Source organism: Microtus pennsylvanicus, chromosome 6 (genome assembly GCF_037038515.1).
Source record: "Microtus pennsylvanicus isolate mMicPen1 chromosome 6, mMicPen1.hap1, whole genome shotgun sequence".
NCBI lineage: Eukaryota > Metazoa > Chordata > Mammalia > Rodentia > Cricetidae > Microtus > Microtus pennsylvanicus.
The window spans coordinates 11171433-11198476 of NC_134584.1; the positions used below are offsets into that span (position 1 = coordinate 11171433).

General features: G+C 51.1%; 1 protein-coding gene across 1 annotated transcript in view; it reads right to left on the bottom strand.

Annotated features, from left to right (window-relative positions):
* Window positions 1-953: 953 nt before the first annotated feature.
* Window positions 954-27044, bottom strand: part of Dap (death associated protein) — a 39000-nt gene continuing 12909 nt past the window's right edge. The window contains exons 3-4 of the mRNA XM_075975792.1: window positions 3004-3046; window positions 954-2120 (exon numbers count right to left, since the gene is read on the bottom strand). Of these exons, the coding sequence (XP_075831907.1) occupies window positions 2007-2120; window positions 3004-3046 (157 nt within the window). The 3' untranslated portion in view covers window positions 954-2006. The remainder of the gene's footprint in view (window positions 2121-3003; window positions 3047-27044) is intronic.

The following is a 27044-nucleotide window of genomic DNA, read 5'->3' on the forward strand; positions in this document are numbered from 1 at the left end:
CTCACAATCCTCCTTTCTTAGCCTCTCAGGTGCTGGGGTTACAGGCATGTGCCACCGGGCCCAGCTAGGATATGTCCCTTTTTATGTGCTTACTGGCCATCGGTGTATCTTATCAGAGGCCTTTGATTATTAATGGGACTTATTGACCACGGAGATTCGTTTTATCTCCCCTCACACTAGAACACACTCACTGACAGGTCACGCAGTAAGGTGATCCTGAACCACAGGGAGACTGCAGACGTGCAACTGAACCACAAACAGCAGAAGACACTGCACCCTGGACAGCCGCTCACAGTGTGGGGCCCTAGCACTTCTGTCCTTTGTCTTCTCTCTCTCTGCCTGTCCATTCCAGGGCTAGTTCTGCAACAGGTGCCAAGTTCAGGGCTGTTATGGTGTCTGCGGATCACACTTAGTTACCAAGAACAGCTCTCTGTCCCCGGATGCAAAGTGAAGATCAACATTGCTGCTCTTTATGACTCAAGACACACGCAGAGCGACAGTGGCCTCCACGAGTGAGCAGACTAGCCCAAGTGCAGAACCGGCCACATGCGAGGTGGCCTTCAACTCCTGATCTTCCTTTCCCAGCCTCTCAAGTCACCGAGGCTCCAGCCTTAGCAATCAGGAGGACTTTCTTGTCTGGGAGGACCTGAAATAGGCAAGTGTTGTGCATATCAGAAGCTCTTACTAATTCTCTTTTAATTCTACCCTGGAAGGACCTACCCGGCACAGGGCCAGCTGCTGGACCCATGCAGGACACGTCAATCAACTGAATTAAGCCTTTCCGTTTCTGACAGTTACAGAGGCGACTAGGCCCAACAGCTCAGCTCTGTGCGGGAAGTTGGCGGCGTTGATGATATCCATCCCGTGTGCCTGTCTGTACTTCCACTGAAACAGCTGGCAGCCCTGGGGAGCTGAAAAGGGGAATCTCTGAGACATAAAAGGGAGACCGAGGCAAAATGCAGGAGCTTTATTAAAATCAACCTATTCTCAATGTCATTAAGATTATTAAATTTATTTAGGGAAACATGCCACATTCAGTGACCTAGAGCCCACAGAGGCACACCAGAGACAGAGTACACGGAACACGGGCAGCCCCTCAGGTTGCTGAACTGAAAGGGACTATGGACGCTTCAGGAGTTAGGTACCAGAAGGCGAGAAGTCTGCACAGGGGACCTGGTGTTACCTGCTCTAAGGTCCTTTCCTGTATTTGGTCCCATATGACAGAGCAAGGCTGTGGGTTCCACGGCAGTGCTACACCCAAGCCTGGGTCTCTAGCAGGAGCCTTGGTTCTTGGCACTGAAGAGGCCTTCAGTAATTAAGAACGAAGAGACTGACCAAACAGGTGTGTGTCCTGCTCCCTGTTAAGCCCACTCCTGGGATACCAAATTGATTATAAGATTCTAGGAGCCCGCCCCTCCTTCAGTGAAACGGCACAGGCCTGGTGAAGAGTTCCAGAATGGCTGGTGGTGCAGATGCTGCAGGTCACAGAGCATCGGGACAGTCAGGAGTACTCTGTGAGCAGCACTCCAGAAGGTTCTATGTGTGGCTAAAGGAGCCTTTTAACTTTTCAGAAAAGCAGGAATTCTGCAGCCATGGACCGGGGCCAGTATAGGGTATGCTAGGGCAGGAAGAGGTCACAATTTATAAAATCCATATCATAGTGTTTTGTTTTTCTAACATTATCAAATCTCCCCAAGGTGGCTTCTTCCTCTTAGGACCAGGAGTAAGGACTTTAAGTCATTGCCAGTATGAAGGACTTCCTCGGGACTCGCCATGTTCTTTCTGCCAATGGCACTTCAGTGTCACACAACTCGGACTCAAGGAAAACTTTTGCAGTTGGAGCCTCTCTAGTTTTAAATGTGGGGACCTGAGACAGTGGGGGGGGGGTTCACTTTGCTTTGCCTTAGGCTTTTCTCGGAAAGCGCAAGTTCCTTTGGTCAGGGGAGCATCATAGGGGGCGGGCCTGGGTGCTGCGGCTGCAGAGGGTGCCAGGGCCTGGGCGCAGATCATTTGCGAGGTTGTTGGATATGCTGTGTTCTTGGAGAAACATGTTTGTCTATGGAGGCGTGCGGCTTCTGGTGGGCCACTTGTGCAGCCGCAGGGGGAAAGTCTTTGTCACCCTGCGAGGAGACAATACACAAGCTGGTTAACAGGAAGTGAAAGAGGTGGAGAGACAGTTCTCCGAACCCAGCCCCACCCTTTGCTGCAGGGCTGGGGATGAGTGGGTACCAGGCTACCTCTGCAGCTAAGCAGGCCCTGCAGGCCAACAGAACCACGGGGCAGAGGCTCGAGCCCCCGACTGAACAGTGATGGTGCCTGTACATTTGCCTGGAGAAGACCCAGCTGGTGTCCTTTTTAGGTCTGATTCTGTCATCTGAACCGGGCGCAAGACAGGCCAAATGCAGTCTCAAACTAGGATCTGGGCAGGCCTGAGGAAGAATGGGTGGAGAAGAAGCCTGTGGGGGCCTGGAGAATGGGGCAGGCTAAGCTTGGCTTCTTATGCCAACAGCGGGTTTGATCGGGGCAAGGGCAGACAGAACCGTGTAATCAAGGACTGAATCTGGCCCCATGGCATAGATGGCTGTGACAGCTCTGTTGGTAAAGCTGTCCCCAGCAATGGTGGCTTCCTCCTCAAAGGTACATGGTGTGGCAGAAAACATGAGTGTAGACCGAGGGCCAGCAAACAAAAGCAGTCAGGCAGGACACACATGGGCATGCTGAACTGGAATTTCATGTAAGCCTCCTTTGTCATACGCTGTACTGACGCTGGGAAAACGTGTGCAGACCAGGTTACTTGAGGCCCAGAGCCAGAGCCTGCGGTGTCAGGTGAATCCTCAGCAAGCAGGCAGGTGCTCAGCTGTGGGCACCACTGAAGCACTGGTGCTTATTAAAGGCATAGGCAAGAAGAGACTGCATGGGAGTCCACACGCCCACACTCTTCCAGGAGCGGATCAGGTGCAGGACTGCGCCGCTCCGCTGTCTGTGTGCAGAGGTCACACTTACCCGGGCAATAACACCGGAGATGTACACTGTTGGTTTAGGCGGGCTGGAAGACAGATGGGGAAAAGAGGATTTAATGAGTGATTCACACAAGGGAAAAAAGAGCAAAGCAGCTGTGGAGAGTCCAGCATGGGCAGTGGTGGCTTCTGCCACCGAGGAGGGAAAAAAAACGAAGAAGCTGACCTCTTTCCTCTGTTGCTTTGTCAACAACCAGGCTGGGGAGGGGGTTGGGGGCTCAGGGGCTGTGAGTCTCGGGAGCTGTGGGGCTCAGGGTGCTGCGGGACTTTGGAACTGTGGGACTCGGGGGCTGTGAGTTTCAGGGGGCCGTGGGACTCGGGGGCTATGGGGCTCAGGAGCTGTGGGGCCGCTTCTGAGGTTAGTCCAGGAAGAGCGTGGAAATGGGCTGCAGCAAGTAACAGCTGAATTACATAAAAGCACCGATTCTTTTATTGCTGGAATGAGTGAGACCGTCAGTCTATGAGACTGGAAACAGGCTTCCCTGAAGCGGGGCAGAAACAGCTAAACATGGGGTATTATAGGGTCCCCAGAGTCCATGGCTTCTGGAAGTTTCTAACTGGGGATACTTGGAGTCAAAGCAAACTCCTGGCCCTGGTGCCCTCTCCTCAAGAATTATAAAGGCAAAAAAAAAAAAGTCACTGAAAACTACAAAACAAAACCAAAATTATGTTTATGGGTATTTTCCTGCATGCATCTGTGTAGCGCTTGTGTGCTTGGGCCAGAAGAGGGCGTCAGATCCCTCAGAGCTAGAGGTGCCTTGTGAAATGCCCTATGGGTGGTGGGAATGGAACCCAGGTCCTCTGGAAGAGCAGCCAGTGTTCGTAACTCTTGAACAGTATCTCCTGCCTCACAACTTGAAAAATAAGTGTGTGTGTGTGAAGGTCAGAGGTCAACCTCAGGTGCAGAACACAGTTTTCCAGACAAGGCCCCTCTCTAGCCTGAACTTGGCGAGTGCAGGTTGGACAGCCAGGGAGCCCTAGGATCCACCTCTCTGTAGTGCCCGCCCCAGCATTTTGTGTTTTTAAAACTTTATTAGTACATATTAATTGTATACATTTTCTTTGTGTTGGTGTCAATTCTTAACACTTTAATTCATATGAAGCTCCCCGAAACTGTCTACAGTATTGAGGGGCAGAATATGGTATAGCATCGAAGTAATACGTGTTCCCTGAGGGAAGAGAGATGGGCCCAAACACGTTCAATTGCTGCAGTCTCACGCAGCGACTGCGGTGGCTCTCCTTCCCAATTCCTGTGGATCTGGTCGTATTCTTTTCTTCTTCATTTTTTTTTTCTTACAAAAGTAATCACACTGTGTCAGAAACTGCTTTCTGATCTGAGGTATGGCAGGCGTATGTCACATATAAAATCTGGTTATGGGCACTGATTTCTTGGGGAGATGCATGGTGCCCAGTTCATAACCGCCACGATGAGTCGGAAGTAGGGAGCAGGGCGCCATGAACTAACGTCCCCAGCAGAGCCACACCTGGGTTTGAGATGCTGATCTAAATGAGTTTGGGCTCTAAAAGTCCCTCGTTGCCTACCTCTGCACCTGCTCTTTTGACTACAACACAAACACTTCGGAAGGTGTTAACTAAGCACGACTAGGCCACTAGCTGCCACCAACCCCGACCCCAAGGGTGTCATCAGACAGTCTGAAACCTACAGTGCAAACGCCGTTTTGGGACAACCACTTCCCTACCTGATGAACCTGGTAGGTGCAATGATGTCTCTGTGTACCTGTGTGGACAGAGGCCAGAGGCTAGCCCTGGGTTATTCCTCGAGCACCGTCCACCCTACTTATTATGTGTGTTTGACATAGGTCCTCTCGCTGGCTTAGCGTGTGTGGAGCAGGTCTGGCCGGCTGGTCAGTGAGTCCAGGGATCTGCCTGTACCCATGTCCCCAGCACAGGATCACAGTGCACTCTCCCACACCTTACTTCTGAGCTGGGTTCTGGGACTCAGGCCATCACGCTTGTACAGCAAGGGCTTTACCATCTGATCTCTCTCCCACTCAAATGCACTGATTTAGGACTTTCTTTGGTTCATGCAGCTGCTTCTGTGGTTGAACAATTCATTGGAGGAGATCCGAACTCGCATTCCTGGACCATATTAACTTCTAGGGAATCCATATTCACGATCTTGGAATAAACTTTCTCTTACTCCACTTGAAGCAGGAGCTGTGTTTTGTTCTGACGGTATGTGGGAGGCATTCAGAGGCAGACTGTGGACAAGGTCACAGCCCAGAAAGACTGGGGCAGAACACGGGACCGAAGGGAGGTCCTTGGGACGCTGTTGTGCTCAATGCCAGGCCTGCTAGGCAATGGTTGAAGAAGTATCGCGTGAGCTTCTAGTCCACCTCCCATAGCTCTGCATCTGGGTTATGCCGCAGGGCTCCTTTGAAGGAAGCCACAGCTAGGTTGTGTGTGTGTGTGTAGGCAAAGGTCTTACTATTTAGAAAGTGCGCGAATGCTTACATCCTAGCGACTATAGCAAAATCACTTGAAATTCCTCAAGTAGTTTCTGTTGCTCCAGGAGAAGCTTCACCTTACAGCTCAGAAACATCCCGGTGTCTCTCGGTTTCGCTGACTGCTTGTGGTAGGGCTAACTGGGTCAGAGCTTTCTCTACCACATGCCAATTTAACTGCAGAGAGGAGTCAGTTTGCTAATTCCAAACCTCCTCATGTAGTGAAGGGGCTGTGGCTGTGCAGTCTCAGAACATGCTGGCTACTTCAGGCAGGGACCACCTTGGGAGCTGCAGCCGCAAAGGCACCAGGCCCATCTGTCTGACGTGCAGCCAGCTCTGAGGAGTCTTTGGGGAGGGCTGCTGTCTTGGCACCATGGTGAGGAAATAATAAGAGGCTGGAAAGAATGAGTCTAACCTTCTTGCACACCGAGGGACTTACCATCCTAGCCCCAAGATTCACTGTGTTAAAATGGCTTGGAACCCATAGCTGCTGTCCAAGTTGCCTGGAAACCAAGTTACCAGGGACCTCCCATCAGCACCTGCTCCCAGGCATCAAGAACAGTTGATCATACTGCAAGGTTGCCTTGGGTACTATCCCTCTACCTGCCTCCTCTATCTCTACTCTAGCCAAGGCCTGTGGGTATTTGCTGAGTCAAGCTTGACAGGTGGGCGGGGCTTTGCACTGAGTGACAGGAGGTGTGAGAATCAGGATAGGAGGAAACAGATGTGGCTCCAGGGCAGGTTGGAGACAAGCCTTTTCCCAGTCCCTACTTAGCACCCTACCACTCCCTGAGTCTCCCCATCATAACCTTAAATGACTGCAAGGGCTTGAGAGCTGGAAGGAAACCGCAGGGGTAAAAATGACCTCTCCTATCCCATCCATCACAAGGAGGCTTGGGGGGGGGGCGGGGAGAGACGGTCATAAGCTGAGGACCCACGGGGAGCTCAAGAACAACACTTGAAGACCAGGTAGCTCAAAGGAAAGTTCATGATGGAGGAGCTCTGTGGTACGGAGCTGGACTCGAGCGCTCCAGGGTTCCGTGCACTGCGCTTCTTCATGCCCAAGGCCCTGCGCCCCTACGTGCTCGAGGCCGTGCGCTGCGCTCCTTCGTGCCCGAGGGTCTAAAGCCACAAGCACCTACTTTGCAGGCTCCATTTCTCTGATGGAAATCTTTCTGGCCAGTGCTGTTTGGAAGACTCACCATTGTTTTCTCTCAAGAAACGGCAGCCACCCCTACCCTCCCTTGGCCTCAAGCCTCTCCAGTCTTTAAAATCACCTAGTAAGATTTCCAGGAACTAGGCAGAAGGCAGTGGCGCACGCCTGTAATCCCAGCATTTGGGAGGCAGAGACAGGCGGATCTTAGAATTCGAGGCCGGACTGGCCTACAAAGTGAGTTCCAGGACAACCACATCTCAAAAAACCAAACCGAGGACTCCGTGTTGAGAGGAGGAAGGACAAACTGAAAGAGGCCCAGCTGCTGGGTGGCTCTAGTGGAATGCATACTTCTTGACTACCCTTTGCATGGACGCAGAGTTATGACACCTTGGGAGCAAACCCTGGGAGTTTATTTCAGCTTTATTTGGAACCTGTGGCCTTGTGTGTCCCCAGAGTTCCCACCTGGGGTGTTTCCCAAAGCATCTCCTAACAAACAGGCGGAAGAGTCCTTTCTTGCCACTCTCTGTCCTTTTAATACCTTTCTGGCCTGGTCTTCTACTACTTGGGGTTATTAATTTCACGGACACCTGAATACTCATTAGTATGGCTGGTGCGTGGAGGCTCCTGTCTCACCCCACTGCACCCAGGCGGGGTTTGTAAAGTCATTCTTCAAGTGTGTCGGCTGAGGCGGCGTCCCGCCTGCTCTGCATGTCCCCACCAGGTGGCGCCATTGGTCCTTTCAGAGCATCAGGAAGCCCAGCGTTTTCTAAGGGAATCACTGTCAGGTGGGTCTCAGTGGAGGTGGAACTCAACCTGAGCACTCCCAGTGGGATTAACCCAAGATAGAAGGACCCAAGCCCTCTGCCTTTGGCACACGCAATTGGCCATGTTTTTCAAGAGGGCTAGCAGATGTTCATGGTCGGTCTGGTCTTAGAGCTGCCTGGCAACGAGGAGAAATTTCCTCACTGGAGTGGGGCCTAAGTGCCTACTCCTTCCTGCAGATATCCTAAGTCCAGGGCATTCTCCCAAGTGTCTAGAGGTGGCCGGGGCCAGGACCCCATGTGATGCAGCAGCTCCTGCTTGGGGCTCTAACGCACTTCTCTTTAACGCTTGGCTGACTGGATCTTGAAGGCTGAACCTTCCACATAAGATAAGCTAAACTCCCAGGGCTGAGTGAGAGTTAGCTTGGCTTCTACTTAACGCCTCACTGTGCACTCACTCAGGACACAATGTGAGAACTGCCAGCTGCTTCAGGAGGGCCTGCAACCTTGGCCTTTATCACTAGAGTGTTCCCGAAAGCTGTTCTTGGCTAGGACTCTTTACGACCAAAACTTCGAACCCTTTCTCTTCCCCCTTTTCTTGCCTCTCCCTGACACAGAGGACAGTCATCATCTATCCTCCCTGACTGACCTCTCCTCACAGAGGCTAGCTGTGGTGATGACCTTGTGTGGTGATGACCTTGGCGCCCAAGAGTCACTCCCTTCATCCCACCGTAGAGGAGGAGGGGATAAGGGATGAGAATACAAAGGAACAGGATGGTTGTGGGGAGAGAAGGAGTAGGAAAGCAATGAAAGAGATATCTTGATAGAGGGAGAAACCTAGTGCTAGGGAAATGTCCAAGAATCCACAAGGATGACCCCAGCTAAGAGTCCTAGCAATAGTGGAGAGGGCGCAGGAACTGGCCTTCCCCTGTCATCAGATTGGTGACTACCCCAGCTGTCATCAGAGAGCCTTCATCCAGTAACTGATGGAACCAGATGCAGAGATCCACAGCCAAACACCAGGCCGAGCTCCGGGAGTCCAGAGAGAGGAGGGGTTATATGAGCAAGGGGGGTGGGCAAGGTCATGATGGGAAATCTACAGAGACAGCTGAACCAAGCTCGTGGGAACTCAGAACTCTAGCTGTGGATCCCACATGGGGCCAAACTAGGCCCTCTGCAAGTGGGTGACCAGTTGTGTGGCTTGGTCTATTTTAGGGTCCCCTGGCAGTGGGACCAGGATCCAGCCCTGGTGCATGAGCTAGTTTTTCGGAGCCATTCTCTATGGTGGGATGCCAGGCTCAGCCTTGATGCAGCGGACAGGGGCTTTGTTCTACCTCAACTTAATGTGCCAGGCTTTGGTGATGCCCCATGGGAGGCCTTACCCTTTGGGAGGAGTGGGTAGGGGGTGGGTGGGAGGTGAACTATGGTTGAAAGGTTCTGGTTGGTGGAAGGCAGGGCCAGCACACGAAGAGCCAGGACTGGGACCTGTCCGTAGTGATGTCTGGAAAGCGTGCTGGAACGGGGTAGGAGATGCCTGTGTGCTGTTACCCGGAGAGCCTGAGAACAGTCTGTGTGATCATCAGGTTGTGTATAAAACCACACAGGCATTAGAAGCTTTACAGGTTCCGTGGTTTCAGGAAGCAGCACTTAGAGCTCTCCCATCTTTGACTCTGAAAACAGTGACGTTTTAAGGGCATTCTATTAAATTTCAATGACAAAGAAGTCCATGGAATCGCTGGTGCTGACTAGGCAGGTACTGAAAACTCAGGTGTTAATTGTTACGTCTGGAAATAAAATCCAGGTTCGAGGGTCACGCTTTCCAACGACAGGGTTTCCTGCTTGTTCAGTAGCTGGAGGGGTGGGGCTTGACCTCTCTCCTCATGATGTCCTCTCCCTCCTCTGCCCTAGCAAGAAGGCAGTGACAAGCAAGCACCAGGGCCCTGTTTACAGATGGGGTAAAGATGAGGACTGTTTCCCAAAAGGCCGCTTTAGATCATCAGGAAGCCAGCGAAACAAGCTATGAAGTCCGCCAGGAGCTGAGACAGACAGTCGTTTTAAATCTCCAGAAACAGAATTGTCCAGTTTCAGTGTGGCCAGCCTCTGTGGAAACCATGAAAACCCTGAGTATGTCCTAAAGGATGAATAGAATTCCCATGAGACAGAGCCTCTACTGAGATGTCTGTCCCCCCATCCATCTAGTTATTTTTAGGGTATATGGAGAACCATAGCATCTCTGTAAACTTGGCAAATAAGGAGGCTCAAGGGGGGACCCCATGGGTTTCTCTGGGAAGAGAAAATAGATTTTGTGGGTTGGCTGGGAACAGGAGGGATCAAATTGGGGTGGGGAGTGGAGGGGGAGAATACTGGGAGAGATGACTGGAACTGGAGGACATTTGGGGGCTGATATGGAAACTCCGTGGACTCTATGAGGGTGACCCTAGTAATGGGGATACAGAGCCTGAACTTCCCATCTTCTGTAACCAGGCAAGGCTTCCAGCGGTGAGACAGGGACAACAACCCTTAGACCTACAACCTGTCCTGCCTGCAAGATGACTGCCTTAATGGTGGCACAGAGCTTGTGGGCGTGGCCAAACAATGACTGTCTAATTTGAGGCCCGAGTCATGAGAGGGAACCCATGTATGACATGCCTGTACCTGGATGGCCTGGAACAAAAAGGCTGGATAGACCCAAACATAACTGGCACCCCCCCCCAAAAAAAACCCCAAAAAAACAAAACAAAAAACAACAACAACAACAAACCCTCAGTGAAATGATTGCTAACTATATTCTGCTATAGCCATAGTGGTGTCTAGTCCAGTTGTCATCAGAGGCTTCACCCAGCAACTGATGGGAGCAGATGCAGAGACCCACAATCAAACACTAGATGGAATTCAGGAGCCCTGCAGAAGAGGGGGAGGAAGAATTGTAGGACCCAGAAGGGTCAAGGACACCATGAGAACGTGGCCCACAGAATCAACTAAGCAGAACTCACAGGGGCTCACAGAGACTGAAGTGACAACCACAGAGCCTGTATGGGTCCTAGCTAAGTCCTCTGCACTATGTCACGGTTGTGTAGCTTGGTGTTCTTGGGGGAGGTGTCTCTAGGTCCTCTGCACACATGTTATGTTGCATACTTTGGTGTTCTTGTGGGAAGTGTCTCCGACTCCTTTGCCTGCTCTTGGGACCCTTTTCTTCCTACTGGTTGCCTCATCCAGCCTTGATATGATGAGGGTTTGTGCCTAGTCTTGTTGAAACTTGCTATGACATGTTTAATTTTCCTGAGAGGTCTGCTCTTTTTTGAAGGGGAATAGAGGATGTGTGGATGTGGGGAAGAGGAGAGGTGGGGGGAGGACTGGGAGGAATGGAGGGAAGGGAAATTATGGTCAGGATGTAATGTGTGTGTGTGTGTGTGTGTGTGTGTGTGTGTGTGTGTGTGTCAGAGAGGGAGAGAGAGAAAAACAGATTAGGCTGGGGCTGAACTTGAACAGACAGGAAGCAGGGAGGCAGGGAGTTGCCGGGACTGGGGAGTGGGTAGGTTCAGTGGAAGAGCAGCTCCAGCTGGGAGCCGTACCTTGCATGTGGGTACCTATGCAGTGCAGCCCTAGTATATGGAACACAGCAGCCAGCCTGTAGGGACCTGTGCTCCCGCCATGCACCCACAGTTCCTGAGCAATCCCTAGTGTTCACAGTGCTGGGTGCTGTGTCCCAGGAGTAGCAATGCAGACAGGCTTGACCTAATGGAGCACAACCTCAGGAAGGTTCTGGGATCTAAGGGAGGTGCGGACTCAGGGCTTGTCTCTCTGTGGGGGTGAGGGGGGTCTCCACTCTCCTGGGGAGCTAATCTTACAGTTTTGCATTTTGTTATCCTTGAAGAGACCACCTGCCTCAGGTCATGTGTGGACAGTCAGGGAGAATGCTTGACACCGGAACTGTCCTTCAACACCCAGGTCCTGTGTCCCCTGATCTATAATAGCAGGGGTGTAAATCACTGTATGGACCTCCTAGAGGTGAACCAGACAAGAGGGAGAGACGACACCTGTGTGAGAACTAGAGCTTGGTGAGATGCAGGGCACACAGCAGCGACCTGAAACATTTGTTTTCTTAAAAAAAAAAAAAAACCCTACGATTATTTTGTGTGTATATGCCGTGCGTTTGCGTATATACAGGTGTGTTAACGTGTGCATGCTACGACACACATACAACAGGAACATCTGCATTGGTGCTCTCTTTCCATTGGTTTGGTCCCAGGATCAGACTCAGGTCATCAGGCTTGGCAGCAGGTGCTCTTACCTGCCAAGTCCTCTCACCAGCTCTAGAGACTGGTTTCTGCGATCTGTTCCTCATTTAAAATGAGGCATGAGTGGACGTTCCCAGGTGAGAATGCCCGTATCTCTGTTGCTTGTTGATTAAGGCTGGTGTCGATGGACCAGGAGGATTAACCCTGTATGTGTTTCTGTCACGCGTGGGAACGCAGGGGAAGCAGGGATTCTGTTCACGTTCGGGATGCAGTCTGGTGCGTTTCCTTGGCACTTGCCTCAATAAGGGGCCAATTGGAACAGAAAGAAACCCCAGCATCTTTATGGCTCAGTAATAGGGCTGAGAGAGAGAGAGAGAGAGAGAGAGAGAGAGAGAGAGAGAGAGAGAGAGAGAGAGAGAGAGAGAGAGAGAGAGGCCTGAGATGGTTATCAGGACCTGAGTACAAACGTTTTCTGCACTGTTGTTTTCAGAAATGACTGTAATGGCAGACGGCACTGTATCTGTCTTCCTTCCTTTTAGTCTAAAACAATTTAACAAATGAAATCACTCCCAACTCCTGCTGTCTCCCTGATGACCAGCAGAGGGAGAAGACACTTTATTCAGGGAAACACTCAGGAGGCCTGGGGTCTTCTGCAGGGTGGCCTTGCCTCCAGGACAGTCGGTCAAGGGGTAGTGATTGACACCGCCCCCTTTCCTTATTAAAGGCATACATACTAACACTGTAGGCCATTCCAAGTCGAGACACATGTCCAGAACAGCCTCATCTTTACTCAGGCTGTAAATGCTCATATTTCCTCTGCCTACTCTGACCTTGATGCTCGAGCCAGCTAGTCAACACCAACTTCAAAGGCTACCACACCTGCTACCGTTCTGGCTTTCCCTGACTCCCCAAGGGCAGAACTGATTCAAGGCAGCTGTGTTTCCACAAGAGCCTCCCATTTAACCAAGACTTGATATGACGGAGGCTTCTGCACCCTGGCTCCCTCTGAAGGTCAGGGACTTTGGGGAGTTTGTGCAGCTAGTGCCCAGCACACAGCCTGGCACACACAGCTCCTTAGGAGCCGGGAGCATCATCAGAGAGTGACACAGGATTTCAGTCACAGAGGGAGTTAAGGAACCAGAGGTGGCTTAACTGTTCCCTGGTTAGCAATGTACGCAGCTAGCTGTGCACTGTCAGCCTCACAAGCTTGGAAACGCATAGCTAGAGATGTGCACATTCCGTTTTGTTACCTAATGACCCGGCTGAGCTGGATCCACGGGCAATGGGGCACTGCCCTGGAGCCCACATTAACGGGTTCTCCCCCCAGCTTCTGCTCCACCTTCTGCCTACCATGAGCTCAGGCTAAGGAGCACTTCTTCAGAGGACTGGAGAATGAGGCCGGGGCCAGGAGTTGAATCCATAAGGACAGTAGGTGGGGGCAGAAAGGAAGAGAAGGACAAAGTGTGTCCAACTGAAGGCCACTTTCAAGACACTGAGTCAAACTCAATAGGAAACAAGCCTGTCTCCATGCCATATGCGAACTCATGGCACTGGCCAGCAATGGCTGGCTTTCTTCTCTTCCTGTATGTCCCTAAAAATCTGGAATGGTCCTGAAAGTCCAGGTGACCAGCATCAGACTCAGGCATAGAAGATATTCATCATGTAAAGAAATGGACGTCTTTACTGTGCGATGTCATTCATGACAAGAGACTCAACAGTGCAAACGAGACCACTGTGTCCAAGACCTGTTCTCAACACAAAGATGTGTGGGTGCTCGCCTTGTCTTCAGCTAGAAAATCTGGGGTGCTCTGTCTCCACAGCCAGACTCCCTTCTTACCTGGGGATGTCTTCCAGCTACTGGGTTCAGTTACCTGCATGCAAACAGATCTCTGAGTGGCAAGAGCTGGGGGGAGGTGCAGTCTGTGAGGAAAGGCTTATTTTGGGGCCACACTGACAGGACAGGATGCTCCCCGGCAGGAAGCTGACTTGTTGAGACAGAAGGATCTTTTCTTCTTATAGGTGATGCCTTAGATCTGTCTCATCTTACACAAAATTCAAGGGCAGAGTAATGCATGTTTGTATTCTGATCTCCAGGGCTAAGAAGAGAGCCGGCTGTTCCTACAGACTTGTAGCAGAAGCCATGTGTGTGGGCCGGGAACATGCTTTGGACTCCTGTCTGGAGTCCTAGTTACTGGGCAGCAGGTGTTTCCAACCAGGGACAAGTGTGTGGGATTCTATTTTAGAATTCTGGAAGTGTCATTCTGAGAGAGCAACCTGGTAGAGTTCGCTCTAAAAAGACTCCCCGAACAATTAAAAGCAATAGACCGAAGGAGCCATACGGGATGAATAAATTATTAAACTACTAGGAAGTCACTATAAATATGCATGCAATTCAATAATTCATAATGGACGGGTACAACAAGGCCCTGCTGGCTACAGCAGCAGCTAGCATCCTGGGACATGTGCCAGTGGCGTCTTGACAGACAGGCGTGGGTGCAGGAGAGTCAAGAGTCTTCAGAAGAGTGGCCCTCAGCACTCAACGCGTCAGCGAGAAGCACTGCAGACATCAGGGCCTTCTGCTGGGCCAAGGGACAGAACATGTCCCTCAGACACTCGGGGCAGAAAAAGGCGCACTTGGTCCGCAACACTGTCTCAGTTTCCACTGGAGGTCCGGTCTCTTCTACCAGGAAGCACCAGGGCTTCCAGAGTTGTAGAAATGATTTGTTACTACGGTGCGGTGTTGTGGAGGCATGTGTGCACTGCGGCGGCGTGCAGGTGGAGGCCAGAGGACTTTGGGGAGTTGGTTCTCGCTCCACCTCATTGAAGCAAGCTATCTATTTACTGTTTGGGCTGCTCTGGGGCACTCATGGCTGGCTGGTTCATGAGCTTCTGGATGATTCTCCTGTCCCTAACGCTCATCCTGCTCAAGGAACACTATGATTCCAGTGCCCCTGCATCCAGGATTTGGGGGGGGGGGGGCGGGTGTTTCTGGGGATTGAATTTAGCTCATTAGGTTTGCAAGGCGAGTGCTTTTGTCCTCACTAAAGCCACCTCACTGGCCCTCGCTTCCCAAATGTTATAAAGGGCACATGCTCCGTAAGTGTGAAGAGCACCCTTGGGGAAGGACCTTCGCAGCACTCCACCTAAAAACTTATTCATCTGTCCACAGAAAAACACAGCATCAGCCTGAGGGAGGAATAGGGCCTGGAGCTCACCTCAGCGGCACCGCCATCAGCAGGTACATTCTAGCTGGGAACTGTGAAAGCGGTGCAGATTCCCAAGCCCTCTGCACTGCTCATCTGCCTACCCTGGAGACACTGGCACTTTCTGCTCTCTGTAGCCTACGTGTTTCTATGCCACCGATTAAGACAGAGACGAGATGGTAAAACTATCAGGAGGCTTTCCCTTGGACTGCCTAGAAACCTTACGTGCAATCCCACGCACGATCTGCAATGAGCAACACTGGAGTCTCAGTTAAAACCACCTGCCAGGCAGAGGGAAGGGCACAACCTTCCCAACTGCAGCCTCGGCTTGCTCTTTTCTGCGCTGACCTTACTAAGTACGAACACTCTGGCTTGTGGCTTTATGGTCTTTCACTGATGACTGTCTGCCCACGGTCCACCAGCCTCCTATGTATGCAGGCCAGGGACACACAGCACTGACCTCATCCCGTACAGAAGAGCAGGCTGGGAGATGGCGGGGTCTAGCCTGTGGTCACAGGACTCTGTGCAGCTGCTACACGTGCAACCTCAGTCTTGGGTCGCCCACGACACCTAATTCTTGGTTTCTCTGATATTAGGGTATGACAGATGGGTCCTTATCTGTTTCTTGAAGACACACACACACACACACACACACACACACACACACACGGTCCTACAAAGACTGACAGGAGCTGCCTGTTACAGAAGACACACAGAGGCCCAGTTCCAGCGATGCACAGACTGTCCTGTCTATACTGAGTTACTCTTGCCTGTTGTGCAAGACCCAGATGTGGCGGACTCCCAGACAGGGGCACGGCAATCAGGCGAGACACCATGCAGATGCCGCCACTGGAGGTCTCACACCCTTCCCACCTCCTGGCAGTGACCAGAAAGTGCTGCGCAGTAGAACAGTGCTGTGGGGTGAAGAGTTTTGTGCCTTTCTCTGAGGCAAGGGCCTCCCCTTAAGCAGACCCCATGCCATGGTGCACTGTGAATTTCTAAGACGTGCCATAGGAGGGTGTTTGCTGGATGCCCAGGATGCCCTGACCATGAGGCTCTTTACAGGAGGGCTTGTTAGGACCAGCTTCCTGAGAAGCTGACTTCGGATGATGTTGTACAAAGAATATTCTCAGCCCTCTGCCTGGCTTAGCTGGAGGCTGGGGGCAGATGGTGCTTCTCAATGGAGCCTGTGGCCTGGCCAGGGGAAAATGCCCAGGCTGTGGTAAGGGTGAGCCAGGATGGAAACCTAGGCTGGGCTACTTGTCAGCTGCTGTACCTTTATGCTTTGAACACGAGTGGTCCTGGTCCCAGCCCCTCTCAGCGGAACAACATGTCAGCTGTGGGTAAGTGAGCAGGTCACAGCTGATCAGCCATCAGTGCATGGGCCCCGCTGAGGAGGACCAGGACTACCGGCATACATGACATGGGCCCCGCTGAGGAGGACCAGGACTACCGACATACATGACATGCTGCACTGTTCCACATGACAGATTCTTAGTTGGTTTCATATCTGACCCAGGACCTCGGGCTCCAGGGTACGGGATGCCTCTCCACGGTCCCACAGGGCTGAGACTCACTACACCTAACTCCCCCTCTCCTAGCTGCACTCTTCCCCAGAGGTGGAGGGGTGTCTGAACACCAAGAGCGGTCCCTCCAGGCAGTAGGCCTGCTCAGGGTACGCGTAGAGACACAGTCCTGGAGCTAGGGGGCGACGGTACCTCTCACTTAGAAGTGACTAGGGCAGGGAGAGAGGTTAGCCTTCTGTTGGATGGGAGTGGGAAAAACACAGGGACTCTTACTGCACGGGTAACTCCTTGGTCTGCTCAGCATTTCCCTGCTCAAAAATGAAAGGGGGAACTGAGGCCGGGCAGTGTGCCTCCCCTGGAAGGGGTCCTCCTCTGCTCAGAGGTGGAGATGCAAGTCAGTGATGAGTCCCCAGTGACATCTGTTGACCTTGAAACCCACCACTGGTCATGTCCCGAGGCCCTGGCAAATGTCGTCTGTTAATTTTGGTGGTGTTGGGCAAACATTCTATCTATCATTTAGCAACATCCCCAGCCACCCACAAAAATTCTTTAAAAACTATTTTATTTTATGTGTATGGTAGTTTTGCCTGCTTATACGTCTGTGTCTCACGTACGTGCCCGGTGACCTTGGAGACTAGAAGATGGTGTTGGGTCCCTCGGAACTGGAGTTTAGACATGGCTGTGAACCACCATGTGGAGCCATGCATGTTGAGCGTGCATCCTCTGGAAGAGCAGCAAGGGCTTGTAGCTGCCATGGCATCTCTCTAGCCCTCGGCTCCCCCACAGACATCTGTTGGAAATAGCTGTTGGGTCAACACCAGGGAAACAGCAGCCCTCTCAAGCAATTCAATAACATTAAAAACACAAGCATCACGGAGCATGTGGGTAACTCGAGTCTGGAGGAACAGTTCTCTGACGCCATGGAACAAAGAAGGCAGATGGTAGCAGGCAGAGGGGAGGCCAGCCTAGCTCATCACCTGTGCCCCTGACCACGAGAGCCCACCGCAGAATTCAGCACGAGCTATTTACCACTTTCTGCATGTCAACCTGTCACATGGAATAGTTAATCTGATGATCCTAAATTGGGCCTGACAAGCGTGTCTCTTGATACATCATGCCCGGATTTAGCAGAGATAAACAACGTTGTTAATTTTCCAACAGGGGAAACACATATTGGCCCAGGATTGCTTGGTGTCCATCTCACGGCAACACTGGCCTGGCTTAGTGGGCAGTGCGGCCAGTGTTTGCAAACGTGATAGCCAATGGGGCTTATGCCATTACTGCACACCAAATTTTAGGGACAAAAAGAGTATCAAAGTGAGATACAGAAATTACCTGTCATTCATGAAGAATCAGTGAGAAAATAAATATACCCAAAAATGTAAAAAAAAGAAGAAAAAAGAAAAAAGATGAAGAAGAGCAACAACAACTCAGAAACACAAAGCCAGTGTACAACATAAATTGAAGTCTAGGTGTCTTCGGGTACCAAGAAAGAATCTTTTAAACTAGCTCCCCTCTATCATGGCAACCCTAAACATTCACTCTGCAGGAGGGTGGCTGTCGGAGGCCACACTGCACCCAGGCTGGAAGTCACTATGAAGACACTTTAACCACTAACATGATGGCCTTCTCACCCCAGTATCCAGCGCCTGGTACTTGTGCCAGCTCTTCTCTGAGGACATCCATCAGTGGGGAGAGAGCCCACAGGGCTGGGTATCAGTCACTAAAGTCACAGCACGGGGCGGCCAGAGTTTGATGTCCCAAGAAATCCTCTTTACACATTATGCGTCCAGCCACTGCAGCCCCAAAGCCCCAACACGGTCAGGGACAGCACTCCTCAAAGCTGTATTCACTGATGGCGTTGTCAGTGGTGAAGCAACGCAGACAGACGTGCCCTGCACAGTGTGTCACCGTTTCCTCCGGCCACCACGGTCACCTCTAAGGAAGAGCAAGCCTTTGAAAGCAGCTGCATATCAGTCCCTCTCAGGCAGTATGTGAGGAGACCTTTAACCCTGACACAGAAGAAACACTGTATCAGTACCTCTTCAAATAAAAAAAAAAAATTAAACCCCTGGACACTTAACTACACACACATACACAGACACACAGACACTGACACACACAGACACACACACACAGGCCTTTGTGATACTCAGTTTGCTAGCAGCCCAGGTTTTCTAGCAGGACTTGGATTTCTCCGTGATGCCTTCTGTAAGATCCACTCAACTTAAAGAACAGCAGTCCTTTCTCTCTTGGCCGTCCTATCAGGACCACGACTTGCTGTGGGTAAGTGTGTGCCCTGTGTGTCCTTGAGACCCTGGGGAAAGGCAGAGCCCACGAGGGCAGGCGGTGCTTGCAGCTGTGCCCATTAAGAAGATCCAGATAAACCCGTAAGTCAAGAGTTCCTGGGCTGGCCCAGTGGTTAAGAGCATGTACTGCTCCTCCCAAGGGCCGGAGTTTGGTGCCTAGCACCCACATTGGGTGGCTCATGACCACCTGCAACTCACACTCCGGAGGACTTGGTGGCTCTGGTCCCCACAGTTACCTGCACGCATGTATGCCGACACACATGCACATGGTTGAACAAATCAGTACAGCAATAAAGACACAAAAAGCTCACAAGAGGTGCTGAGCATTTCCAGTGAAGGGAGACTGCAAGCTAGAACCGCTAATTACCACAGTCCTTTCCTGAGGGAGACTCTGTCACCAGCTCCAGGCCAGACACTCAGGTAAAGGAATAAAAGTGGGAAATCAGGCTCCCATCAACTCTCTGGGCTGCAGTGGCTGTGAATTTTATCACAGACCTTTATCATACTCTCCTGAGAGTGCGGAACGGTAATGCCTTCTCTGCTAGACACTGAAGAGGGGATTTGCCCATCCAGCTCTGCATCTCAGGGGCTGCATGTCACATTCTTTGGCAGGCGTCTGTCTGGAAGAGGACTCAGCCAATGTCCAACTACAAACGGTGCGTTGTAGGGGTGCGAAGAAAAACGTACAGCACAAAAGTGGCCCTGTGAGGTGTGATAACGCCCTGCTGGGCGCAGCGCACACTTCCTGTGCTCTGTACCAAGGTTGCACAATCATTTTCTGTGAAGCCTTCATAGCACGAGGCTGGGGGGGGGGGTGTGTGCAGATGTCAACAGCCCTTTATGCTACTGCAGAGGACTTGGGTTTGGCTGCCAGAACTCACAGGCTCAGAACCACCTGCAACTCTAGTTCCAGAGAGCCAGTGCTCTCTTCTGGCCTTGGCAGGCGTAAGGCACGTATATGGTGCACACACACAGGCAGACAGAAGACTCAGACACACAATGAATGAATAAATAAATCCCACTTTTTTTTAAATTAAAAAAACTTTACAGTACCTCTAATTCTGGGGCAGAGTAATTTCTAACTAACTGGAAACTAGCCTCCCCACAGAGCAAGTTCTGCAAGGATCAACCAGCAAGCTGTCTGTAGCCCCAACTTCTGCTTTGCGGTCTCCTCCAGTATTTAGATAGGCTCTGGATCCTTGCGAATATGGAGCCATTAAAGCACGCTGAGCTTTGAACGCTCTTCACTACCACGGATCCTCGTTTTCATCTCGCTTTTTTTCCACCACAAGTGTCTCAGCAGGGAAAGGGACACAGGTAAAAATTCTGGGCTCTGGACAAGGGCACAGGCACCAAAGCTTAGTGACCTGCCTGTGCCACCCAGCGGTCACAGGTCAGGATCCCAGAGACAAGCTGGGGGCCAGGGACCAGAATCCCAGGCAGCTCAAGGCTCCTTTGCTTAGGCCAAAAATGGTCCATGTATAACTCTTGACTCTTGGAGGTGACATGCCCCTCAGTTGTCTAATTTAGCATCATGCACGTAGTCACTGATGGAAAAGGAAATTGTAACGCCTAACAGGAAAGAGTCAAGCTCAAGCCCATGAAGTGGTGGTGGTGGGGGCGTTGGGGGAGGGAGGCTGCTCTTTGCTTCCCTGGCTTGGGCTGTCCAGGCCTCTCAGGAGGACAGATCTGCACTCACAGGCACGGTTCGAACCACCCCAAAGATACCCGGGGATTGCAGAGCAGCCCGCTGCCCTGCCCTATCCTGCCTACTTCCTGCCTCTCTGATGCTACCATTTTGTGGGCGCTGTCTTGCCAGAGTCAGAACGTTCCTCCTTCCTTTCCATCTACAGTCTCACGTGGAACAGATCAGCCCAGGGAAAACAAACTTCACTCCTCGGCTGTCTTCGCTTGTGGCCCCGGTGGTTCTGCCCTTCTCATTTAAGGGACGCTTTGCGTTCCCCACTTAGGGTCACAACAGGCTTTCCCAGCCGTGAGTCCTCGCTTTGACCCTGACTCAAACTTCCCCGTCTTTGTATTTCTCCTCCGGATTTTTCTGCAACAGCCCTGGAGAGCTCCAGTCTCTGACATTAGGGTGTCCACCCGTGTACCAGCGTGTCCCGCCTGGAAGGACAGGGTCTCAGATCCTGGACCGGCTGATTTGGATGTGGACTGTCATTCCACACTAGCAGCCGAGGAACAAGCCATCTCCACAGAAGCCTGTGCCATTTGCACACACACTTGCACACCCACTGCCCCAGTGCCTGTGACCCCCAGGGCCTGAGCCAACACTCGGTAAGTGGAAACATCAGCAGTGTCCCCGTCTGAGACGACCTGCGCTGGGAACCAGTGCCCAGCAACGCAATCACATCCTGCGAAGACGCGTCTCAATTGGAATGTTACAGGCAGACAGACCCCACACATACCCTTCTCAATAATCGGCCCCAGGTCTTTGGGGAAACACCTCTAGTCACCAGAACAGAGGGGTGTGCCTGACAGTGGCACACCCCTCTCCTCAATTAGACACTCAAGTCAAATCCTAGTCCACCAGTTCTTTGAGTGTGATGGAGAACACGTCCTTAGCCTTTCTGGGCTGAACTCTTCAACCGCTTCAGCTTCCCTGCAGGATACTCAGACGGGAGAAAACTAACTAGCCGAGCCTGAGGGTAGTTTTCAGTAGCCATTATTTGGTTATGAGACTTTCTGAACAAGGCAGACTTGCTTGTTCAACATCCACGACAACCTTCTAAACCTCTTCTCCTCCAGGGCCCAGAGAGGACACCGTGTAATTACAAACTCAGTAGACTAAATGACATACTTTGCAAAGCAGATTAGAGTCCCATGAAAAACATCTTCAACACTGCTCTGTGGACAGGTCTCCTGTCTCAGCCTCCTCTTCTCCGCAGGAGAACCTGCAAACCCTGAAGTCTATCAGTGAGTTCTAATAACACTCACGAAGTGTTATTAGAGTGTGCACCACACAGGCTGGAGTATGTGTACAACTTAGGGGTGACAGGAAATGTGTCTCAGGTCCACAGATCCAAGGATACAGATTGGCCTGTGGTCTGCAATCACATTAGTGGGAGAGGTTCTGTCCACTCTCTGTCACCCAGAGGAGAAGGTCATGGCTGGTAAAGTCCTGTCCCAGGTACTTATGTGGGCCCCAAGTCCAAGTGTTTCCCAGACTGCTAGGCCACAGCATTCAGACCTAAGGAGGGACCACAGTACTCAGGTATGAGGTGTATGAGGAATGGGGCTGTGGCCTTGTTTTTGGTGAGGAGGGGACTTTCTCCTGACAGTCAGGAGAAAGTGCTGATTCTCTGGTTCCAGCATGAGAGCTCAACAGGGCGCCTCAGAAGCAGGAAGCAGAGGGTTCAAGCATGCTCAGTCTGCAGGTGGTCTGATGGTTCTGCATCCAGAGATAGCCAACCAAGATGCAGGAACAGAAAAGAAACAGTAGCGAGGAGGAGGAAACTTTCTCCCTGGCCCAAGTGTGTGCAAGTGGAGGCTGGGGGTTGATACAGTTTCTTCCTGGATGGCTTCCTACCTTCTTATGCTTGAGACCAGGCGTCTCACTGAACCTAGATCTCTGCAGCTTAGCTATAATAGCTAGGAAGCCCCAGGGATCTTCTGTGTCCCCCGAGAACAGATTACAGGGAAAAACCACCATGCCCAGCTTTTGGGAGGGTGCAGGGGACTGAACAGTTTTCATGCTATGTGACAAAGGATTTACTGACTGAACTATCTCCCTAGACTGGTTATCTCTCTCTCTCCTCTCTTATACAAGAAAAGTGAGGTCTTATTTTTATTTGTTTGCCACTGGTATTTATTTACAGTTAGTCTCTTATGAATTGTGTGCTTCTGACCAACCTCCTGGTAATCTGGCATTGTTATTCATTTATATTAGGTTTCTACTTGTCTTGACAGTGTGTCCTGAGTTTTAGTGAGCTGACTATGCTCCAAAACATCAAAGCAGAGGATCCTTAAGGTTCAGGGAAGTTTTAGGTTCCATCCAGGGACAGGTGACAATGACAAGGGTACCACAACCTTCTGCTCCATTTTCTCAGAGCCTCGGGGAAATAAGTTACAGGCCAGCGTGCAGAGTACAGATTCCAGTGAGTGAAACGGGGTGGACAGACCCTGTGAGGTGACCTCACTGACACACAGTGACACACAGTCCGTGAGGTGACCTAGACAGCCTGCCAGTCAGCCTAGGTAACACCCACCCACCTCCGCTGTGTGGGTGCGCGTATGTCCCCCCAGGGCCCAGCTGTCTCTGTCACCAGTTAGGAAGATTCCATTCGGGTGTCCCCACGTGAGGTCTTCTTAGGGGCTGATCAAGCCTAGATGTCCTCCACTGGCTTTACTTCTCTACTGTGTTGATAAGTCCACTCAGCAAAGTATAAAATCACCAGCCTCCTAGGCTCAAATGGCAAATCAGAAGTGGACCCTGCTTGTAAAGTGAATGCCTGAGCACGATCTGCAGTATCAGGCCTGAAGCCTTGGGGAGCTGCGTGCCGCGTAAAGGGGGTGGCGTGGCCTTTGTTTACGCTGCATTGGTTTAACTCTGTGAAGCTGTGATTCTTTGCCTGTCTAAACCACCTGATGGTCCTAATGAAGACCTGAATGGTCAATAGCGAGGCAGGAGGAAGGGTAGGCGGGGCTGGCAGGCAGAGAGGAATTTGGAAGAGGGGAGGATGTCCACCCAACCACCCAGTTACCCAGCCGGAAAGGAGTAAGAAGGAAAGTAAGATACACAGGAGGAAGAAAAGGACAAAGCCCAGAGGCAAAACGTAGACGGGTTAACTTAAGAAAAGTTGACGAGAAACAAGCCAAGCTTAGGCCAGGGCGTTTATAACTAAAAATAAGCCCCCTTGTGTTTACTTGGGAGCTGGGGGGCGAGCCCCCCAAGAGGCCAGCAGGGTGTCCTATCTCTGTCCCACACGCGTATCTGCTAGAAAACTGTAGGCAGTGACGTTCTAGCAACTTAATGAGTTAGTGCCAAGGGCGCCTGTGAGGATGAATCTTTCCCATGTGGCTCTGTGCCAGTTATTCATTGTGCTGAGAACTCTGGGTCTAAGAGAATCTTGGGCATGCTAGATTTAGGGACAGTCGTGTGACCCAGTTCTGACAAATGGCTTTGTACGGGGTTCCTGGCATAGCACCTTCTTGCTTTTAAATCCAGACACAAGAGATGCCTGCTTCATCTTCCGGGTACCACTTGTGTGGATGTGGCCCGTCTATCTAGCCACAGCCAGTCCTCTAGCCTAAGGGAACAAATGCATGATGATTCAGGACTTCAGTGTGCACCGGGCCCAGCCGCCCTGATCCTTTTCCGATGAGACCATCATGTCCAAGTATCTGTCTTTCCCTTTCTCTTAGGACAGCTCTGGTCCGCCTGGGATGGCAGCCATAGCTCTATAGGAAATCCTTTCAACTCTTGAGTGTGCTCTTTCCCAGCTGAGGCTGGGCTACAGCCAGTGCTCCTCCCCTTTAGGATATAAGAATCATCATTTAGACCATCTTAAATCATACAATGTGGCAGCGCTCACTGAATTCATTTCCTTATGGGACCATTGTCACTATCTGATTCTAGAACACTACACCATGGCTAAGGGAACCCATACCCATGAATTCATCCTTCTGTATGGGCCCATTTTTCCCAGCTATCAGTGGCCAGTGAACTGTTTTCTGTCTCATGGATTTCCTTCCCTTAGGCATTTCCTGCAAATATTACCAGAACTATGGCCGCTGGTGTCTGTTTCCCTTACTTGGTAAACGTTTTTCAAGTTCTACCTACTGTTGTAAGAACTCTGCCCTCACTCATTCTCTCGGCTAGCTAACACTGCACTGTAAGGATGGAGAACATTCTTTCAGATGATGGACACCGGCCCGGGGCCACCTTTTAGCTCTTGTCAATGTGGTGCACCAACCATCCACAGATAGGCTTTTGTTGGATCCTTGGTTTTGAATCCTTTTGGGTAAACTCCTAGAGGAAGAGCTGCTGCAGCTCACAGGCTTCTGAGCTGCCAAGGCGCGTTGCCTCAGCACGGAGGCCTCTTTGCTGCATTGTTTACCACCTACATGGTAAGAAACAAACTGATCGCCTTTGGCACTCTAAAGTGTGCCGCTCTATAGTGCTGAGTGTGTTCACAGTGCTGAGACAAAGCCTTTTCCTCTCAGCATCAAGACTGCACCCTGAACACCCCTCCCCATTCTGCCCACAACATTAGTAACGTCCATTCTAGTCCTAATCTACAATGGGACTGCTCTGGACCTGCCAGTGGGGTCCTGAGGGCTGTGTCCTTTTGGCCCCCTCTTCCTTCACTTGGCACAGCATTTCAAGATCCTCTTTGCTGTGGCACGAGACACGATTTCTCCCCTTTAAAACTCTAGATAATATTTGAGTGTATGTCCTCACAGAACTATTATTTTGGGGGTACAAACAGCCTTTACAGGCTGCAACAATAAATGAAGAAGGGGGGCATGTCCACTACTCCCGGGGCAGCGTCCCCAGACGCAGTCACTGTCCTGTGAATAGGAGACCTTTCCGAGTGTGACATTACTCTCAGACTTTAATCCACACTCATTCACCTTTAATGACTAAACCCTGCCCCAAGGGATGAACACAAATAAAAATCAATGAGCGTTTTGCCTCAAGAGAGTTGAGCAACAACAGAACACAGCCAAGAAGGTGAAGAGGGCTCTTTCCCCACACAGGCACCAGGCCATTCGCCTGTCCCACCAGCTGGAGGTGGCAGTGAGTTAGCAGGTTTCTTAGAGCTACCTCTTTAAAAAAATCTGCCAGACGTCTTCTGAGCAAGCACTGTGCTGTTGGGCAGCTGAAGCCAACAGGCTCATTTAAAAGAGCAGAAAGGTTCAGGTAATAATGGGGCAGTAGACTCAACCAAGGCTCTTGTTTTCCATGAAGTTATTGTTACATATTTCATTTTATAAACCCAAGCGTGGCTCACATGTTCATGGTTAGCAAACACTCCTAATATACAGGGCAACTCTTGGAGTCTCCACAGACAGAACGGAGAGGTCAGCCCCGGAGCGGACATACAGAAAAGCCTCGTTTCTTTCTTCCCTCTTCCACATGCTGAGAGGAGCCCTACCAGAAGGGAGGGTGCATCTGGCTTCTAAGGGCCACTGAGAAGCTAACAAACCACTTCTGGTTTCCACACCTGCTTTGCAGCCAGATGCTGGATAAACGCTGCCTCCAAGTCCATCTGCAGCAGTGTGGAAGCTGAGACTTCATACTCTCATCCCCAGCCTCAAAGAGTTCAGCCTGTTTGGGGACACCTTTGATTGGCTGTGCACCAAATGCAACCCCCCTGTGCTGCCCACTTAGTAAGAGAAATCAGGCTGGATGGGGGGAAAGCGCCAACTCTTGATGCTGCTGTTTGCCACGCACACCCTGCTCGGCTCATAAGGGGATCCTAACTAGAACCTCTTAAAGGCAGTTATAGTCTTGCCTATCCTGTAAAACTCGTACGTACTCCCTGTGTTTGGGAAGAAAGGTTTAACTCCCGCTGTGCACAATGACAAGACGGGCACTGAGATGTGAGCCAATCAGTGAAGAAGGCGGGCATTGAGCTTAGGATGGCTTTAGTTTGGAGAGCAATGGACACGAGAACAACTCCATTCACACCTGTTTGCCCTGAAGAAACAAGCCGTATTAAGTCAAATCGGCTAGTACCTAACACATGGTCTCGTGGGCCTGAGGGCTCCCATGGATGCAGACCCACGTCCCTTCACCTGCCCTCGGCACCTTGCAATAGGTGTGCAATGCGCGTGGCTGATGGTTTCCTGAGGCGAACTGTCTTGCTTCATCCTGGACTCATCCCAAGTGCCTAGAACTGTGTTCAAATGCCACCTTAGGAATGAATTTAAGAGAGTTTTCAGAAAACAGAAAGCGGCTTACAATGAAGCTCATCTAAATGCACACTTGGGAGCAAACAGGAAAGGAAACCTCATCTCAGCTCATCGCCAACGATGTGGCAAATGCCAATGATCTAATTGGATTTGACAAGAAGCAGTCCGCCCCCACTAAACCTGAAATTACCCAGAAGGTCATTACAAATTTAAGCTCACATCCTGAATCATTAATGGGAAACTTCACTACAAGGGTGGTTGGACCTTGACATAATAGCTAATGATAGGATCAGGTTGCCATTGCTTATTTCACCTTTATCAATTAGGTTGCCATCTAGTTTATAGATATCATATAACTTACAGAATGGACTTATAGCACTAAACAGTGTGTGTGTGTGTGTGTGTGTGTGTGTGTGTAATGAAAAAATGACCCAGGCATGGTGGCACAAGCCAATAACACCAGCACTTGGGAGACTCAGGCAAAGGGAATC